Source organism: Apodemus sylvaticus, chromosome 5 (genome assembly GCF_947179515.1).
Source record: "Apodemus sylvaticus chromosome 5, mApoSyl1.1, whole genome shotgun sequence".
In the NCBI taxonomy this organism is placed as follows: domain Eukaryota; kingdom Metazoa; phylum Chordata; class Mammalia; order Rodentia; family Muridae; genus Apodemus; species Apodemus sylvaticus.
In genome coordinates, this window is record NC_067476.1 from 159,511,248 (window position 1) to 159,532,321 (window position 21,074).

Below are 21,074 nucleotides of genomic sequence, written 5' to 3' on the forward strand. Positions count from 1 at the left end.
GCAGGTGCTTTGCTGAGTCCACATTCCATCTTTAGGCTCTACACTCCACTCAGAGTTGGCCTAGGTACCAGGATAGCCACACCGTCTTCCCTGTAAGAACTGTCTTAGCTCCCGTGGACTCTGTCCTCAGAGGACTCTGTCCTGCAGAACCTCTGTCTACAGAGGTTCTCACCTCACTTTGAAGGATGTAGACCATGGCTTGGGCAATCACTTATTTGCTTCTTCTAGCACTTCAAAATTCACTTTTCGGTGGAACCCTGGTATTTGTGTTTCTGGTGAACAGCTCACCCCTGCCTATGTCTTCTGTGTACATAATGTTTGTCTTTAGTCTCTAGCTGCTTTGGGAGCCCACTATTTATCTCTTGTTTGGCCAGTTTATCTTGATACACAAAATATATAACATACATTTTATATAATATATATTATTTTTGTTTTGTTTTTGAAGCAGACTTGGAGTTTATTAAATATTATTAAGTACATTATTAAATATAGATGTAGACACGGCATTAAGAGTGATATTGGACATGTGAAAGGATGTGGTCCTGCACACCTCAGAGCAGCCGTCAGTTTCTGCAGAGCAACAACTCCGTGTCTTAGTTGCTCTGTGTGTGAATTTGGTAGCTTTTGAAGTCACATCTACTTACACTATTCAGAGATATAAAAGATTGGGTAGAAATGTTTACTTATTCCTCTTATTGGCTGCAAAACTTTAAAGTGGTTTTTACCAAGCGTATGGTACAGGTTCCCAGGCCATAAGATAAAAACATAGTCAAAGGAAGCCTTGTTATACTTAGGTCACAAGAAAACCTATTTTGACTGTAAACACAGTTTATAATCTTGCTAAAGAGATCTTCCCAGCAACAGATATGAGGGGCTCCTTACATGTGATGTGAGGACCTCTTTACATGTGATGTGAGGGGCTCCTTACATGTGATGTGAGGACCTCTTTACATGTGATGTGAGGGGCTCCTTACATGTGAGGGCCTCCTTATATGTGATATGAGGGCTCCTTACATGTGGGGGCCTCCTTACATGTGATGTGAGGGCTCCTTACATGTAAGGGCCTCCTTACATGTGATGTGAGGGGCTCCTTACATGTGAGGGCCTCCTTACATGTGATATGAGGGCTCCTTACATGTGAGGGCCTCCTTACATGTGATGTGAGGGGCTCCTTACATGTGAGGGCCTCTTTACATGTGATGTGAGGACTCCTTACATGTGAGGGCCTCCTTACATATGATGTGAGGGGCTCCTTAACAATTCCCCTTCTTTCTCCCCATCTTTCTGCTCAGCCTCAAATTTTCCTTTTGAAACTAAGATCATCATCTCTTTGAAGGTTTGTTGTTCTTGTTTTTAGACATGGTCACACTCTGTAGCCCAGGTTAGCTTGCAACACACAATGTAGCCCAGGCTAGCCTCAAACATGCAGTGATCCTCCTGCCCCAGCTTCCCAGCTACTAGGATTATAGGTGTGAGCCACCACACCCACTCTGCAGTCCCTTAACCCTGCATTTCCTGAAGCATCTTCCTGTTGAACAGGGATAAAGACCCCGTTTTCTAGGTGTGAAAACCCAGCCTAACAGCTCTAATAGGGACAAAGGGAGGCCAAGCTTGAGGCTGCAGGGTTATCACTTGATTGAGGTCTAAAAGGAAGGATATCGTTACTCGGTATATAAGCACACACACAAGCATTGCTGAGCCTGACTGTAAGAGCAGCAGCAGAAACACCACATGTGTGTTTCTTTGTGTGAAAGCCAGGGGTAACATCCAACATGCACATGTGTGCTTCTTTGTGTGAAAGCCAGGGGTTAATATCCGAGTTTTTTTCAATTTCTTTCCACCTTATCTTTTGAAACAAAGTCTTCCTTGGGACTGAAGCTCATCAGTCTTGTTAGACTAGCTAGCCAGTGAGCTCCAGGGATCTACTTTATTCCTCTCCTCAGTGCTAGGATTAAAGACATGGCCTACCACACATAGTGTTCTACAAGGTGCTGTGTATTCAAACTCAGTTCCTCATGATCAGACTCATTTCATGATCTGTTTAGTGGCAAAAATGAACTGGAAATGTACATTAGGAAGATTTCTAGGACTGGAAAATGTTGTGACTATATTATTTTGGGTGATAGCTACATGAGACTATGAAGTTTTAAAATTCATTGGCCTGAAAATATTATACTACATTTTATTGTACATCAGCTCCACCTGTTCTCATTTCATTTACTGCTGTGATAAACCACAATGACTGAAAGCACTTGAGGAAGAAAGGGTTTTTGTTTCAGCTACTTCTGGTGGCAAATCATCGCTGCAGGACAGGAACCCCGGGGAGGGACGCACTACTGACTGCCTCACCCACTCTGCCTTGGACACAGGCTCATGCTCAGAGTTTCAGTTTTGTTTTCTTTCTTTCTTTCTTTTTTAAAGATTGTTTACTTTTTGTGTGTGTGCAAGTGAGTGGGTGTGCGTGTGCCTGTAGCTTTCTGTGGGGTGCCTATGGAGGCCAGAAAAAGGTGTCCCAGCCCCTGGAGGTAAGGTTACACTTGTTGGGGGGATTAGAAATGGAACTGGGATACTGTGAAAAAACAAGAAATGTTAGCAGCTGAATGTCTCCAGCCCCTCCCCTCTGCTAGTGTTCTCACAGCCCAGCTCTAACTGCCTAAGGGTAATGGACGACCTTCACATCACTCAAGACCACTCTCACAGACACCCCTTAGACTTTTCTGGGCTTTGTCAAGTTTGTAACCAAGAATAACCAAGACTATACTTCAGTAGATTACAGTTTTTGTAAAGTCCCATCTTTATAGTGACAGAAAAATGACATTTTTTTTTTCTGTCTCTATAACAAAATAGTTGAGATAAATAATTTACAAAAGGCAAGAGTGGTTCTTTGGTTTACAGTTTCGGAGGCTGCACTGGCTCCTCAGTTGACCATTGTGTGTGTTGCTTCTGTCCTGTGCTGAAGCACACAGACGGCATCATGAGAGCGTGCAGCAGAGTAGGCTCTGGGACCTCAGGGCTGAAAAGCAAATCAAGAGAAGTCAGGGTCCTCAGTCCCTTTTGGCGTGTCAAAGGTTCATTGCACATCCCAGTAAGGTCATGCTGGGTGCCAAAGCCTTAAATACATGCACCTTTGGAAACACCTGTGAAGTTACTCCTCATTTTCACAAGGTGGTTAAGGTAAAGATAGGTCAGTTGACTCATCTCCTGGCACATGACATCAGAACTAATCAAGCAACCTGGAAGACTCCCTTGGAGGTCTGCTTTTCACCCAGTGTGCAGTGCTTGTCTCCTCCAGTCTTGCCAGCTGCTTCACTTCCAGAATTCTGTCCTCCAGAAAGCACCCTTGACTGTTAGCATTCTGTCTGAACTCCACCCCCACAGTTACCCACTATTAAAGGGGCTGCTTGCCCCCTCCTCCCTCTCATGCTCTTTCTTGCTCTCTTGGGGTCTTGCTCCCTTGCTCTCCCCCCCATATCCCCATTCCCTACCCCCACTTCTCATGCTCATGGCCAGCCTCTACTCCCCCACACTCTCTCTCCCTCTCCCCCACTCTGCCTCTACTACCCACTTGACTCCCCTCCCCATGCCCTGAATAAACTCTATTCTATACTATACTGTCTGTCATGTGGCTGGCCCCTTGGGGAAGGGATGCCTTGGCAAGGGCCTGCTGAGACATCCCCTTCCCTGACTACACCCCCATAGAACATATCCCCTCCCTCTTTATCTTTTTATAAACACATCTTTTATCTTTTTATAATGAACTGTTAATTATTGTATAAAGTGCAATGAAGCAGCTTGAAAATGCATATCCATACTCTTTCAGGTGAGGTAGTGTAGGGTAGAACAAAGCAGTGGTGTGGAGTATTACCATCAGGGTTCCCAAAGGAAGGCGGGCTTGGAGTCCAAGTGTGCTCATAGAAACTTGTAGTGCCTCTGAAGAAACAGATGATGTCGTTTCCCAGAAGGACAAGGCTGGCTGGAGGAGCAGGAAGAAGGTCAGTGCTCCCGTCTACCTGGGCGGCTCTGAAGAGTGGCAGTTGTTTATTACCTGTTCAGAAGCCTGAGGACCGCGATTACAATGTGGAAACAGCTGAAATGTGCCATTGCACGTGTGCCTAAGCACCTGCAGAACTGCCTCAGAGGGACCAGCTGAGACCACTTCCCTTCACCAGTCACAGCCACCTGCCCCTTCCTCCCACCTCTAGCTGTCAGGCCTTGTCCATCTTTGTCCAGAATCATATATGTTTGTGCTTACCTGAACGTATGTATTTCCTGTGCTGGAGTTCAGAAGATGCCCCTGGAACTAGACTGAAAGGTGCTTGGGAGCTGCCACATTGGTGCTTGGGCGCTGAGCCTGGGTCCCCTGTAAGAGAAACCAGCACTTCTAACGAATGCCCAGCCCCTGTGTATGCTCTCAGAGTGCTTCATCTTCCCCAGTTGCTGCCCTGTGTCTCCTGCCCTACAAGGTCCATCATATACACCATGGGCCACCAAGGACCTAAGAATGAGCGAGTGCACCTTCTAAGCACATCAGCTAGCATCTCTTTGTTCTTCTGTCAATGTGGCCGATCCTAGCTCTGATTTTTAAAGCAGTGCACATGGTTGAGTTCAGATGGACCACCAGTAAGCAATAAATGAAGTTAGTTCATGAAACCTACAAGTATTTTGATTTTACCAACATCGCCTTTTAGATAAGGGTTGGTTTAAAAAGAAGGAATGATTGTTGTTAGGGTGTCTGTTCAGCAATACAGAGCGAGTGGCCAGGGCAGAAGGGTCACCTCTGTGGAAAGCACTAGCTCACAGCATGCTCTCATCCCCAGCGATCTCCTCCCTGTGGAACCCGGCTCAGGCCAGGCTGCTCCATGTGTCAGCAGTCCTGCCCTGCCCTGCCCTGCTCTGCTCTCCACAGCGCTGGCTCTGTGTGCTTGCTCGTCATTGATACCCACGTGCACTATCTTGTCCTAACGTCTACAGTCTGGAAAGTCCGTACCTGTGTTCATCTCCTCACAGCACAGCAGCAGCTTGATGGAGAACACAACACAGGTCTTCCCTCCTACAGTTCTGGAGATCAGAAGTCTAAAACCAGCTTCACCAACTGAAACTCAAGGTGTCAGCCAAGCTGGTTCCTCCTAGCAGTTCCCAGGGGAACCCGTTGCAGTTTCTAGTGCCTGACTGCCTTGGCTGTGGCCTCTTCTGCCATCCTCCAGGCCTGTTGCTGTTGCTGCACTTACCACTCCCACCTGCAGATCACCTGAAGCCGGCACAGTGATGTTCACCTTTAGCTCTTGACTTCGAGGCCAGCCTGGTCTACAGAGCTAATTCTAGGACAGCCAGGGCTACACTGAAAAACTGTCTCAGAAAACCAAAAACGAAACAAAACAAAATCACTGCCTGGCTCTGGCTGTTTATGGTCTCTTTTGTGAAGAGCCTTGTAGGGATCTTCTAGAGTGTCTGTCCCTGACCAGCCCTCTCAGTTGAGTTTCTCCGTGTCTGAGGAGAGGTCTTACTCCTCCTGCTTATCAGACTTTGAAAGCCAAGTGTTTGGAGCAAGAAGGCAACACAGTGCTCCAGCTGGGTCCAGTTGGCTGTCCTGGGACCCTGGTAGCCCCGTCTATCCATGGCTCTGACCCTGAGCAGAGATGGGGAAGAGCCTCAGTCCAGATGCTTACAGTCCTGCTCCAGGGTCACACACAAGCAAGCCAACAGGAAGAGGGCGTGACATGTGTTGTCATTGTTGAGTTTATTGTTTATGATATAAAATATAAGTTATTCGTAAAAAGCATAGGAAAGGGGAGGCCAAATTCTTTAGATATTTTTTTGTTTAAATAAATATCTTCCTAGGTTTTCAGTATTTTCCAAAAAAAATTTTTTTGAACATGTGACCAAGGAACAGAAAATAAAGAATTTGTAGGGGATGAACACAACCCTAGAGAACAATCTATTATGCACCTACTGGTCTGAGTGGGCGGCAGCTGCAGTGTGGACCTGCTAGCCCTCACACATAGCTAGACTCAGAGAATGTGCGTAGAGAATGGTAAGAAAGCTATCCCTGAAGGGTGCAGGCTTGTCACAGCATTTGCGGGTACACTTAAGACTTCTGCTAGAACTGAAGGTCTTCTCTCCCACTTTAGACTCCCAGATTTTGAGATTATAAACATCAACCACCATACACAGGAGACATCTAGACTTCGAAGACACTGCCCCAGATCGATGCTCCCTCTGCTCAGCAATCCCCTGAGCCCTAGACGCTCCTTGCCAAGACCTTTGTCTCATAGAGGAACCAACCATAAGGGTCATCTGTGCATCTCTTCGTGCTCATCTTGGTGTGTGTCTAGCAGTGTGTTGTCAGCATGTGTTCCCTTGAGATCTGGGGTGTTGATTTGACGGTGTGCTGAGTAGTTGTTCTTCATCATGCACCTTGGAGGTAACTTCCCCTCCTGTGCCAGTCACAAGAAAGATCTCAAAGGAGGGAGTCTGCAGCGGTGCCATTACAAGTCTGTATTCCAGAGGTGAGGTAAACAGATTGCTGCAGTTAAAGAAAAGAAAATTTTAAAACACTTTGTAGCAAGTATTTTCATTGGGAACACGTACTCTGACTGAAGATCGTGACTACTTGATGTGCATAGAAGTCATATTTTTAGAATGTCATGAAAAATGGAGAAGCATATGAAAGGTGTTGTGGCTTTAAGAATAATGTAGGAGGGACTTTAGATTACAGAGGTAATAAGATCTGCGAGGACACTGCACAGAGATAGTTCAGTAATAAAAAAGAAGCTTCTCAAACAGTAAATGGCAGGCTGGGAATAGGAGTGTAGCCTTTAAATGGCAAGGAGCCAGCACCTGTTTTTCAAAATGCAAGACGCTGAAGTTCTCATGCCCTCTGCTTCATTTCACTTGAATGCTAGAGGAGTGGTCCTAGAATTGAAGCAATGATGGCTGGAAATTGGAGTAAAGTCACCCAAAGATTAGCATTTGATTTAAGGATTTATTTCAGGGGCTAAGGTTTGACTGTAGACTAAATATAAAATGAAAACCCAGACAAGTCTTATCACAAAATTGGATGCAAGTTAAAAGACAGGCATGGTCACAGGGTGTGAAAGGCAGGCTTCAAGTCTGTGACTGACAGCCTAAAAGTTGGGACCAGTGTGGAGTTTGACATCATGTTGTGTGGTAAAGTGTCTCGCTGTATAGTTAGATCAGTTATGGCAAGTCCTGTCCTCAGTAGACAGCACTGTATCTTTGGCAAGTATTCTTGTTTCAGTCCAATAGGCAGTCTCTGTTCTGGTAGCTAGCTCAGGACCCAGCAAGGACCATCATTCCCAAGTCGGATACTAGTCTAGATGTTACTACTACAGAGACACCCAGTCTATATGTCAAGGATTAAGTAACTTGAGGTAAGTCAGTATTTCTCTAACAATCACCAGTGATGCTTGGTGCTATAAAGAGACATCCTAAGTGCTCAGAGGAAGAGAGGTGAAGAGTGACAGACTGGGACTTGGAGGTTCAACCCATGAATGAGCGAGCCCCAGATCTCCTGGTCAGGTCCTGTGACATCTTCCACAGTGACTTGCAGAGGCCCTCTGACCATGATGGAGGAGCACAGTGAGTGTCTGCTGCTGTCCCAGGTTCTGCTTGAAGCCTGTGGCTAGCACAAGGGTTGAGGTTGCTAGCTGAGCAGAGGCAGGTAGAATCCTCAGCAAGGTAGCCCTGCCTGCCCTACCGCCGCTCTTCCTTCTGCTCTATTCTGGCCAAGTTGGAGCAGAGCCTTCCCTGACCTGTACTCTTTCCCTAATGTTTGAGTGACATTTCGTTCTATGTGCTGGGAATGTGGGAGAGTGGACTTCCAGGTAGCCTGTGGACAACCACGGTAAATGCTGACCAAGTTCCAGGACACAAATAGACAGCTGCTGACCGTGCCCGTTATAGAGGAAGAGCTGTGGGTACCCTGGGAGGAGGTGCAGTGGGAGCCGTGCGGCGGGGTGGAGGGGCTGGGGCTCGTTCTTCTTGGATCTTGAAGACCTCAGTGCTCGGTCTGTGTCCTCTGACTGAAGGAAGTCTGTTTTCATTAAAGGAAGCAGTTGAAAGTGAGAGACTTGCAGGAGGTCTGAGGTTAGGGAAGCAGCTCTTGACCCTTGCGGCGTCCTTCCTCGGCTTTCAGTCCAGCAGAAATGGCCTGGCCATCCAGCACTCACCATGCGTCTCTTCCGCATGTGGCTCTTGGTCCCTGCTGTCACACATACCACACTATTGCTGGTTAGAGCTGAGTGGCGAGCTTTAGAACTGGGTAGAGAGTTTGAGCTGAGCGCCTGCTGAGCAGTGAGCCTGTGTAGACCACCTTCTCTCCTCACCTGCTCCAAAGCCTATGTTCTGAAGCAAGGAGTCCTGTTGCAGTTTTAGTTGTTGATTTAGTCAGAGTAACTCACCAAAAGTTCCTAATACTTGAGCTTTATGGAGAACCTCTACCACAAAACTTCCACAGGAGCTCCATGGGGCAGACAAGACCTGTAGTATTGCTTGGATTTGCTTCTCCACTTACTGTCCACCCTTAGCTGGGGCCTGGGAGGCCGCTTGCTGGGCCGTGAATTCACATAAGTGTTTCTAAGAATTCTGACTCTTGAGGCGCTCCATAGTCTCCAGCAGTCCTTCTGATGTGCTCTCCTGAGGACTACCTCCAGTTAAGGCTTGGGCTTACTGGGAATGTGTGGCCATTGACTCATTGTCTAGAGAACGCATGATTAGGGTGTGGTTCAAGAATACAACCCAGGCTTGGTGTGCTGGCTCAGACCTAAAATTCAACCCTCAGAAGCTGAAGCAGGATTGTGAATTCAAGATTAGCCTAGGCTACAAAGGGAAACTCATCTTTAAGAAACACACACACACACGCACACACACACACACACACACACACACACACACACACACACCTACCTTTGGCTGCTTACCATAGAAGGCCATTTATTTCTAGGTTCTTTGAACCAGAGTCAGAAAACAAAGAGCTCCCCAGAAGATAGCTCCAGGCCTACATCTCAAGATTGAGAGTGTTAGGCCTGTGCTGTGGCCTTTGGGTTCCTCAGAAATGCACAGGTAGTTTACTCAAGGTCCTGAAAAATGTATAGAGTCCCCTAATAGCAGAAACTTTGAATGTGACTATGGCTGGGAAGTGTCCTCTGATGAGAAGTGTCCTCTGATGAGAGCCTGTCGTGTTCATGAAGCGCAGTGATCTAGTCCCAAGATCACACCACCTTGGCTCAGTTGTCCCAGCAGCCACCTGTCCCTTTGGTCAGCATCATAATTCTGTGAGCTCTAGTGTTGCCCTGGTTCTTACCTAGCTATTTCTGTGGCACATGGTTGGAGAACTGGGGGAAAAATCCAAAATATCTGAGGTGTTGTGTTTAGTGTACAGTGGTCTTTAGACAGCTTTCTCATGGGGCCAGTGATCATTCAGCAAGTAGAAGTGGTTGCCTTGTAAGTGCGCACGCACAGGGACAGCACGCGAACATGCGCACACAGACGCACCACAAACAGCCTCACAAGAATCAAAGAAGATAAGGTCATTTCAAAGAAAGCTTTCTTCTGACAGCCACCTGTTTCTGACAGCACCTTGCACTTTGCAAGGGAGACCAAGCCTCCTCATTCCTGACCTGTCTCTCACTTCGTAGGCTCCCTCCTCCATCAGGCAGATGAACGCCTAGTGCTTTATTTTAGCAAAGGATGCAGCCAGCTTCTGGCTACCCCTTAGCACTCCAGAGGGACCTGGTAACAATGTGGTGGGGAGCTGGGAGCCTGAGTGCTAAGTCTTAAGTGATGATTCCGACTGGGGATGGACACGGGTGTTAAATAACTTTGTTCTGATCATTTAGGTCTCTCTTTATAGGGCATCTTTTATGACCAAGACTGTCCAGTACCAAAATGAGCTACATAAATTCCTAATCTGGGATACAGCTGGACAAGAACGAGTAAGTCACTCTTTAATTTACTATGTTTTTCTGAGGCCCAAACCAAATTATAGCTCCAACTAAACTGCCATCGTCCCTGTTGTCCGCCATTCCTCACGTCTTTGCACCAGAGACACATTTGCTCCCATTTGCGTGGGCCAGACTTTTTCTTTTCAATTAGAGCCACACAGTCCACTGATGGGGAAAGTGATAATGGGCACTGAGGGCGTTTTTATACTTTTTAGTGTCTTAAAGTGAATGCTCACTAACAGGCCTGATCAAGTTCCTTGAGCAGAGTGTGTGATTTGGAGCTCTGTCCTCTAGTAAAGATGTAAGAGAATTAGTGGTAGAAAGGGAAAATTAGGCTCAGCTCATTTATAGCCGCCTTTTAAAAGCTAAAAGAAGGAACTTTACAGCATATAAACTTTGAGGTTTAAGTGGACGGATTAGCTAATGCAGTGCCTTGCAACAGACACTTAAATGCCTGACAGGGAGCCTATCCATAGCCCTGGCTGTCCTCGCTACAGGGTAAGGCCTGTGGAGAGCTGTGGCTGCACAGTGGGATGAGATCTGAGGAAGTAGGGAGCAGGAGTAGGCTTGTAATGGGGGCAGAAACAAAAGCCCACCGCCCTGCCCCTCCCCACCCCACCACCACCACCCAACCACCCCACCACCACCACCCAACCACCCCACCACCACCCTACCACCACCACCCCACTACCACCACCCCACCACCCAACTACCACCACCTCACCACCACCCCACTACCCCACCACCCCACCGCCACCCCACTACCCCACCACCCCACCACCACCCCACCACTACCACCACCCCACCACCACCACCACCCCACCACCACCACCACCCCACCACCACCCCACCACCACCACCACCCCACCACCACCACCACCCCACCACCCCACTACCCCACTACCCCACCACCACCACTACCCCACCACCCCCCCACCACCACCACCCCACCACCACCACCACCCCACCACCCCACTACCCCACTACCCCACTACCCCACTACCCCACCACCCCACCACCACCACTACCCCACCACCACCTGCCTCATTCCATCAGTTTCCCTCGTCAGGTGCCTGCAGTCATCCCATCATTCAGCCAAGCTCTAGTTTTCAGATGATTCAGTCCAAACAGAGCACCTGGCAGGTGCAAGGCACTGTCCTAAGCTCTAAGTACACAAGAAATTATCAGAAAAATGGCTTGTCATCACACTCTTATCTAAGACAGCATGGATACTGTGTGGCAGAGAAGCTGACAAAGTCAGCCGACAAATGGAGGATGCCACACTGGTGTCTCACTGCACGCTTGAGCAGAGCTTGTGCCTCAGCCTTGCTGTTGGCTGCCTTCAGTTTGAGCTCTGTATCACTTTATCAGAGCTGTCTCCTTCTGTGTTGGTGGTTGTGTGCATCTGGAATGGAGGTTAGGTTAGGACGGCAGTCACCGTCTCTCCTCCATCCTGCAGAGGCATTGCTTCCCGGAGTCCTACTGGATGTCTCTACACGCTGCCCTAGGACTGTGTCGTTAGCTAGATACATGGACTTTCCCTGGGAGTGATAGATGTGTCCTTGCACTGGGTCCTGGGTTTCAGTTCCCTCTCACATGTTTGGCACTCCCATGCTGTGCCACACGTGCTCCATTGTCAGGGTGACTTTTTATGCCATGAAAGTGGAAGGAATGCCCAGGCATGCCCCTCCACTCGACTCAGGTGGTCACAGGAGCCTGAGGACCATGACTGACCGCCTCCTACCTGCCCACTTCGTACTGGCTCTTTAGTAGATAGTGCTGCTCTGTGGTGCGATCTGGCCTTCCTTCCCTCAAGTACCATCCTGCAGCCCAAGGCTGGGCAGGAGATATTGAAAGACCAGATCAGGGACAGGGGCCTTGACCAGGACGTCCTGAAGCTGGAAGAGAATCAGGAGAGGAATACCATGGCCAGTTGTCACCATGCAGAAGGACATGCCTAGGATTTCAGGGTTAGTTCAAGTATTGCCATTTATCCAAGGCTAGGTCTTCAAGGCTGGACTCCGCTCTGCCTCTTCCTGCCAGTCAGCTTGTGTGCTTCTCCAGTGTGCATCCAGCTCTGTGTCCTGTCATCTGTCTTCCTGCACTCAGACCTGGAGGCTATCTTGCATTCTTCTGGCAGCTGTTGGCCATTTGCTTCTTCAGTTGTCTTCACTGTCACTCAAATGTACTGTAACCTTTTGACTTCTGTCCCTGTTTTCCCCAGCCGGTCCTGACCCGTGTCACTAGTCACAAGGACCCAGACATTGTGGGGAGAAACGACCAGACTCTACTCTCCTCTTGCTGATCCTTATCTCTAGCTATGTTCTAAGGGACCCATGACACCCATATGTCCTGCTACACTGTTCTGCCTGCCTGCTGACCTCCCTGCAGGTCTTTACACATACCTGCTGTCGGGCCTGAGCATATGCTGGTCCTTCTCACTAGCACATACCTCCTAGCACTCAGAGGCAGCTGTTGGTATCGGGGTTTTCCGTACCTCCCTGTACCCAAGAGCCTCAGGTTCATGCTCTGTCAGTGCCCGTGTTCACTTCTAAGACACTCTTCATGAACCATAACGTCTTCTTGGCTGTCCACTTTTATTGACAAAGCCTCTCAATGAGAGGTGAATATTAGGAGCTGTGCCTACAGTGTCTTACTTGCTGCTGTGGTCCCAGTGCCTGAGGGCAAGCTAATGCCCAGGAGTTAGTTGGGTAGCAGCAGATTAACTCTATGTCCTGAACAGTCTTTGCTTGCCCTCTACCATGAGATTGTCACTTTTTTTTTTCTGTCTTGCATTTGACTGGCCTCTGAGAGGCAGGGACTGCCTTTCTGGTGCTCAAAACCACTGGTACCTGGCTTCAGTGTTAGTATTCTTGTCAGTTGTTTGGAGTCACACATGACTCCAGTGATAAGTCTCTGATGTGAACATGTTTATTGCTTAGCTCTGTGGAGTTGAGATTGTTGGTGGGGACCCAAAACCACTGCAGAACGAAAAGGCTTTTGATGAACTGAACAGACGTCCTCCCCATTTGACCCTCAAATCTGTTGCCACATGTAGTTCTGAAAGATGGCTTTTCTGACAAGGTTCCACTAATTGCAGAGTGATTTCGCTAAGTTGATGAAAGCAAGTAAGAACTGAATGGACTGTGAGTCCTTGACTGAGGGGAGCTTGTTACGTGAAAAGGAAGGAAGTGCCGAGAAGACAACGGCTTGTCTATCAAAAGGTTAAGAAGCACCTAGGAAAACAGACTGGAGCCCTCAGATGGTGTTTCAAAGTGACTGTTTCTGTGAGGCCTGGGAGTCCACTGTGAAATGAAAGGTCCTGTGTTGTGTTTACACATTCCTAGCAGAAGCAGCTCACCAGGCCATCCGTCTCCTCACCAACTCTAAAAGTCAGCTCCTGGCTGTAAAATTAAGCCCAAGGTTTCTCAAATTGCAGTTAAATGAACCTTGTTTTCACAGTTGTATTTATTTTCTTAAGACTAAGCATTGATGAGTGCTTTGTCCGCTTTTACAGTCTGAGTGCACTCATCTTGTTCCTCTACCCCAGCACACACTGATGACTTCCATGAATGTGTGTCCTAAGTGCAGGGCAGCATCCCCAGTGTGGCACATCTGTAAAGGCCTAGCCACAGCTCTTGTTCCTCTGCTTCCTCTGGCTGACTGTTCCACAGAGGTCAGAACGGCGTGAAGACCGTCAGTTTTCACAGTACTCACAGAAGCAGTTGTAAGTGCTTAAACTAGGACAAGGAGAACTTAGGAGCATCTAGAGCTGGGATTGGCAGACTGTGGGCCATGTTGCACCAGGGGCCCATTCTTGTAAATAAAGTTTTATTGGAACACAGCCAGTTTTGTGTGTTCACTGTCTATGCTTACTCCACAGTAATCCTGTGACAGAAGTGAGCGGGCCACAGAGTGGATGCTGTTTCCTGTCTGGTCCACAGTGGGAAAGCTTGCTGTCCCCTCATCCAGAGCCAGATTTGGGGATGACATCTTTGGAATCTTTTTATCTGTGCTAGTTTTCTTTCTTCTTAAGAACAACAGGGGAGACTTTCAAAGTCAGCATGGGTGTGCCTCTCATAGTGGCCATCCTGGTTTATAAATACTGGATAACCCTTTACAAAGTAGCTGTTTGAAAGTACAGCCAAACACCCAGTGAGAAGGCCGAGCGGCATACACAGGCATGGGCCAGGCTCACAGGCCACCTCTCAGGACTCTCAGGACTCAGCCAGCTCTCAGGACTAGGGCACAGGGTAGCAAGAGTCAAGCAGGAAAAGTCTTTTCTGTTTGGTTTTTGCTTTTTGAAACAAAGTTCCTCCTTGTAGCCCTGGCTGTCCTAGAACTCATTCTGTAGACCAGGCTAGCCCCAAACTCAATCTGTATGCCTCTGCTTCCTGAGAGCTGGGATTAAAGGAGTATGCCCCTACGGCCCAACCAGGAAATGTCTTTTTAAGATTATGATAATGGGAGATGTCTGAGAGTGCTAGAGTAACTGGGGAAGAACAGCAAGCCCTGGGAAGATATGGCCCAGAAAGGAAGACCCTCCTCAAACCTTGTGAATGTGCAGAGGGGACATTGCAAACAAGATTGAGGAGAGACTCACTGCTGCCTCTTAGAACAGAGCTGGACTTTAAATCCAGTCTGCACGTTAGAGGGCACTGATAAAGTTCTTAAGCGTTGTGACAAAGCATCTTATTCAGAAGAGAGACAGTGCCCGGGCCTTCAGATCCAGTTGTAGTGTAGCCATCCTAACAGTGTTCAAAATCAGTCTCAAGACGTTCGAGTTACCACTCTTCAAAATGACAGGGTAGCAGGGGCCAGGGTGCGGTCATTTGTTACATGTGTGGGGAATCGGGAACAGAGGAGGACCCTGTGATGAGAATCTAGACCAGAGTTGAAAGCAGGCCTTTAAATCTGTCCAAAGGTTCACAGAATGGCATACTAACTGCAAATGGGAAGCCGTGCAGAAAGGAAGTTCACAAAGAACAGAGTGGAAATGCTAAGACTGAAAGCCACAGTGACAAGAAGCAAAGCTGGACGGTGAACAACAGAGCAGATCCCCTGGAAGAGCAGGGAAAGAGGGCTAGGAAAGTCTGGGCAGTCTCAGCAGCACCGCACCCACAAGGGTTGAGGAAGCAGTGGGGGTGCGGGATAAAGAGAGGATTCCTGTGGTTGATGGCTGAATTCTTCCAGTTTGGTGAAACATCAACTCTCAAGTCTAAGGGTTTCAGCAAACAGCCAGAGATACATTATATACCAGAGAACAATGTGAGTGGGCTTGGCTTCTCAGAAGCATTGGAGGCAAGCCACTGGGCAGAGTTTCTAGCACACTGTCAGTGTGCAAACAAATCCATCTGCCAAAACCATCTCCCAGATACAAAACCAATGTCATCTTGGGATGTGACCACGGAATCCTGCCGACAGATGGTGCGCACTGCTGCTGACACGGGGCCTCTGCACAGCTAATTAGGTCTTCTATTAGTATGATTCGAAGCATTTAGCAACAGCAGCCAAAGAGTGGTAACTTAGACAAGGTTAGAGTCATACAAGATTCTAATTGGCAAGGTTAGACTCATGTAAGGTTCTGCTGTTTATAAGAAGCATGCATTCAAAATAGAAATGGACTAGAGAAGGTTAAGTTGTTCTGAGAACAACCCCCTAATAAGTAATGCAGGAAAGTATACCTAAAAAGCTAAGAGAAGGGGGCTAGGGCTGGATACACTAAGCCTAGCGTTTGATCCCCAGCTCCATGTAAGCCAGGCACAGGGGCTTATGCCCATAATCCCTTCATTCAGGAGATCGAGGTGGGTGGAGTAGCAGTTTAGGGTCATCCTTAGCTACATCACGAATTGCAGACCAGCTGGGTCACCAAACGTACTGAAGAAGGGAGGAAGGTACAGGGGCATTTTTAAAAACTTCAACAAATTGCAGCAAAGCCCCAGGCTTACGTCTGACATAGCAGACGCATCCTTAGATGAAAGAACCAAGCGCCCCACTGAGTGGGCAGAGGAGGCAAAAGTGCCGTGGGACAGGCTTCATGTATCTTCCCTCCTGGGGTTGCAGTCCAAATGTCACTACTTTATCAGAAGGGTGGCCGTGAACTCAGAGACTTTAAAGAGACACAGGAGTGCTGTGTGTTCTGTACGTGCACCCAGTGCTGTCTGAGGAGAGCCTCCCAGCCAGCCACCACAAAGGGATGCACTACATGGACCACTCTTGGGGACCGGGCTTCAGAGTCAGGGGTAAGATGACAGTATGACCCTCAGCGGGGGAACACCACACGGGGACATTTGCCCAAGACCAGATTTGAGTGAGGAAATAGCTTCACATTTTCTATCCCACACTCATCCAAGGGCGTGGCCCATTGAATTACCCTTGCTTTTGCCTTGTGTATCCCTCTCTAGTGATGGAGAATGGAGGCAGAAACTGTGCTTGCATTGTGACATTGTGGGAGAGAGATGAGACCTATGCATGGAGATGGCAGAAACGCAAGTTGCAAACTCATTCAAGCAGTGAATTTAAATGTGCATTCATGTCTAGCACAATCAACATCTAGATTACAGTGTGATCTCTTTGACACCCAGTAATGCAGCCGCTCGGGAGAACCATTTACGGCATGTTTTTATCTCCTTAATTTGGGAAGCCAAAGTTTAAAGGACTATTGAACAAATGAATTTGGGAATTACTACATTGAGTTCAATTAAAAAGCTTTTTTAGCTGAAACAATTGCTTATTGCCCCATATTCAATTCCTATAAAGCTGTTTTCTAGACTGTCTTCAGAGACGTTCCTGCACTGCAGTCTGTCTTTGCCTTTGGTAATTATGGGTTCTTTTGCTGTAAAGCATTATGGCATCTTCTGTGGCTTCAGAGAAAGATTACCTTTTGTGCAGAGATAATGGACTTCAAAGTCTGGTAAAAGGACATCTTTCCCTGGCCGTCGGGTTTCATTGCTTCTTCTCCCTCTACAGTTTCGTGCTTTGGCACCGATGTACTATCGAGGGTCAGCAGCGGCCATCATCGTTTACGACATCACAAAAGAAGTAAGACTTTATTCATTTCTTCTTAGCGGCCGTCTTGTGCTGCTCAGGCCCTAGCCCCCTCTCTCTCTGCAGGAGACGTTTTCAACACTGAAGAACTGGGTGAGAGAGCTCCGCCAGCACGGCCCCCCCAGCATTGTTGTTGCCATTGCCGGGAACAAGTGTGATCTTACTGATGTCAGGTGAGTTATTAGACGAGATTCCCGTGCCGATTATGTGTTCCTTTTCTAACGAGCCATATCCAGGGCACGAGGCTAGCTTTTATTTTATCTCTGACATTGAAAAATTTCTTGTGTTACGTGGCTGGCCCTGAAGTTCCAAGCTCAAATGAAGACTTAAGGCATTTGGAGTTAATTATATTACATGTAGACAGGTGTGTAATTTACTCCAACATTAGTGGTATCACACATGACATTATCTGAGATCATCGCCTCCCCAGGCTGCTGTGACACAGAGTACCTGAGTACAAAAAGTCCATTTTATTGACAATCTCTCTGTATCACATCTGATTCCCAAAGCAAGGGCCTTGGCTTTGTTTTCCCCAGGGGAGGCGGGAGGGGGTGAGGGGAGTTTAATATAGAGGTTATAGAAAACCTTATCAGGAAGATCGTGTAACTAGAAAGACTGTCTGAGCTCATGCCACAGCTGATGCAGACACCTTTCTGCTTACATGGGGACTGGGGGGAGGTCTTAAGGGGCAGAGCCTCTGACAAACAATTGTTGCCTTCCAGAGAAGTCATGGAGAGAGATGCAAAGGACTACGCAGATTCCATTCATGCCATCTTTGTAGAGACCAGCGCAAAAAATGCAATAAACATAAATGAACTCTTTATAGAAATTAGTAAGTATCTCTGTGTCTGTGGGTTTCCTCTGCTCAGGGCAAACGCAGCCAGAATTCTCGCTGTGGCTAGAGCCTCAGCCTGTCTGGAGTGGTCTCTGAGACTGCCCATGAAAGGCGAGTTGAGCACTGAGAACAGCGGCTCTGTCCCTGGTCTTGTGGGTGTTGGGTGCGAATTTGTCCAGAAAGAATGCCTCTCAGTGTTGAAGCCATTCTGTGCTCTCCTCTTGTAAATGTGTCTCAGTTACTCATTCAGAACCATCAGAAACAGACAAGATAAGGTCTAGAAAGATGGCTCAGTGGTTAGGATCATATACTGTTCTGCCAGAGGACCTGAGTGTGGTCCCAGCACCCACATCCTGCTCACAGCCACCTGGAACTCCAGCTCCAGGGGACCTGACACTCCAGCTCCAGGGGACCTGACACTGCTGGCCTCTGCTCGCGGCTGTGCTTTGTGCTCTACCTGGATGCAGACACCCAGAGTTAAGAGTGCTGAAGGCTCCTACAAGAAAAGAACAGAATACCCCAGGGGAAACGAAATGTGTGTATGAGCTGTTTGTAAGAAAACCTCCAAAACTAGTCCTCAGCAAGGAAAGGGTCAGTCCCCTTCCCTCCTCTTCCCTCAGAGTGTTCACAGGTGACACAGAGGTTCACAGGAGAGAAGAGCCTGCTGGAGCCTTGGGACTCTCTGTAGATCACATCTGTGTTTATTCATTTCATTCCAATTCATCAAAATGTTTATTGGGAACTGTTCCAGACTCAAGGGATCAGCCTAAAGAAGATAGACACAGCCCTTGCTCTCCAAGAGTGCATGTGCTGTTGAGGGAGTCAGGCAGTGAACTCCAGATAAATAGGGTCATTTCACATAATAATAAGAGATATGAAGAAAGCAATTGTGGTAGATGTAAGAATGTGTGCAGACGGTCCCAGAAAGGCCCTCTGGGGGAAGAATTGGGAGCTGAGGCCTGATGAGGAAAGACGGTTGGGGACTGAGGCAGTGGGGTGGGAGCTGAGGCCTGACAGTGCAGGCCTGGGAGAGCTGGATGATTTGCTTTAGCTGATCAGAGCCAGCTCCCAGCTAGAGAGTAGTCAACCAAGAATAGTGCATCTGTACCCATTGACTGCCCTTAGGCCGAATCCAGAGTAGCTGGAAGATGTAAGTCATGAATCTCAGGAACCACCAGAGCCAGGGCCGTCCAGGGACTGCCCAGGGGAGCAGGCCTGCAGCACTCCTGGCTGGGATTGCAGCAGGTAGGCCTCTGGGGGCTGCAGATCAGGCCTGTCTGATTTTCATTTTGTGTTGCTCTTTTGAGACAGGGTCTCAAGAGTCTTAACTTGGTAGCTCAGGCCTGAACTCAAAGCAGTCCCCCTGCCTCAGCTTCCCAACTACTAGAATTTATGAGTGAACACATTTGTGATAGTTTGGATAGCTCAGAGATGTAGATTTTTATGTATGTGTTCCATTGTTTCATTTTGGCCATTAATTTAAACCTTTCTAGAATCCTTTGCAGACATCAGCCAGCCAGTCTGGCCTGCCACTGGATCACTGAGGCATCTCTTTATTTCAAGGTTAAAGCATGGTGTTCATAACTAGCAGGTTAGCCTGGATCATTCTTGAAAGGCTGCCCAAGTTTTGTCAGTAGTCTTCACAGTTTTTTGGATGTCTACATATAGCGTGTCATCTGTTGAATCCATTCCTGGTTTTGTTGTGGATTCCTTTTCTAGTTTTAAAAATAAACTATATTTTTAAATATAAATAAATAAGATGTGGACTATATGAGCAACAAATCCTTATACCAAAATCTGACAAGCAGGGTGCAGCCCAGTAGTAGTGACTTTCCTGTCGTGTTCAGGACCTTGGGTTCAGTTGCCTGCACTGCAAAGAGAAAGAGACAGACACACAGTACACACCATACTGAGAAGAACTGAACATGGCTAGGAGATGGAAACCAGACAGAGCTAAAAAACCATCTTTAGTTTTTGCTCAGTGAGTATTGTCAGATAAGTTGCACCTGGCATACAGGCAGTGCACATGGGAAAGGGCTGTTTAGAAACATAAAGGCAACAATGCATTATCTCAGAACACAGCCTGTGTGTGGCACCACAGCTGTTCCAGCCCAGAGGGTAACCCATCCTGATAGTTGCTTTTGTTTACCATGTTTTATTTGGGGTGTTTGTTTGTTTTTTGAGTCAGAATCTCACTATATAGCCCAGGCTAGCCTGGAACTCTGTAGATCAGGCTGGCCTTGAATTAAAAAAGATCTGCCTGCTTCTGCCTCCCAAGGGCTGGGATTAAAGGCTGTGCCAGCACTTTACTGCTGTATCTCCTCGAGGCACTGCCTTCATTTTCTATAGCCCAGGGTGGCCTCACGCTCATTCTGTGTGAGGGTGACCTCCATAGCCTCCTCTCTCTCCCTCCTGAATACACTCCTAAAATACACTTGTACCACCATGCCTCATGCTCTGGACCATGCTAGGAACTGAACCCAGGGCTCGATGTGCGCTACATTGCCAGCCCTGTTTACCCTTCTGTGTCGGACTTCTTATTCTGTATTACATGCTTACATTGTCTGTGCATCCCATGCAGCTACAAATGCACATACAGTCTCATGGCTGGCATGTGTTAATGTCAGAACTCAGAGCTGGGAGAGGAAGAAATGGGGACTATTTGCAGTGTAGTCGTCCCTGGACTTAGGGTAATTGCCGGCTGCACTGTTGGACATCTGTGTCTTCTAGGGAACATTTGGATGTATCCTATGTCCTCTGGGGAACATCTGGATGCATTTTGCTTGGTATCTCTATCCCTAAGAGAAAGATTGCTGGGTCCTCAGATTTGCATTTGTTGTGACTTTACTGCCAAACAGTTTGCAGAGTGGTAGTTGTGCCAGCAATAGCCCACAGAAGTGGTGTATGAAATTCCTTCTGTCAGTCTGTAGGAAAGGAAGGCCCTGCATTCCCACGTCTACCTTGAAGCTGAGCCCCTGTCCACCACAGGTTTCTACCTGGACAATAGCTGCACCCTTCTCTCCAGAATGCTTACCCTCTTGCCTGCCTTCTACCAAGTCAGCACCTGCCTTCCTAATGACTCATGCCTTAACTCTCGATATCAGCCCCGGTTGATTATGTTGGAAATATCTTCCCCTTGGTTTGACTTTGATTTCTGAATCAATCCTCCAATGAACTGACTGCTTAACCTAAGCTGAATTCAGTGTGTCCTTATTTTCCTTTATGGCCAG

The 21,074-nt window shown here is 47.7% G+C and overlaps 1 protein-coding gene across 1 annotated transcript in view; it reads left to right on the plus strand.

The window, feature by feature from the left end:
- Rab22a (RAB22A, member RAS oncogene family) overlaps nucleotides 1–21,074 on the plus strand; it is a 49,506-nt gene that overhangs the window by 20,766 nt on the left and 7,666 nt on the right. The window contains exons 3-6 of the mRNA XM_052184450.1: nucleotides 9,872–9,953; nucleotides 16,932–17,003; nucleotides 17,076–17,182; nucleotides 17,732–17,841. Of these exons, the coding sequence (XP_052040410.1) occupies nucleotides 9,872–9,953; nucleotides 16,932–17,003; nucleotides 17,076–17,182; nucleotides 17,732–17,841 (371 nt within the window). The remainder of the gene's footprint in view (nucleotides 1–9,871; nucleotides 9,954–16,931; nucleotides 17,004–17,075; nucleotides 17,183–17,731; nucleotides 17,842–21,074) is intronic.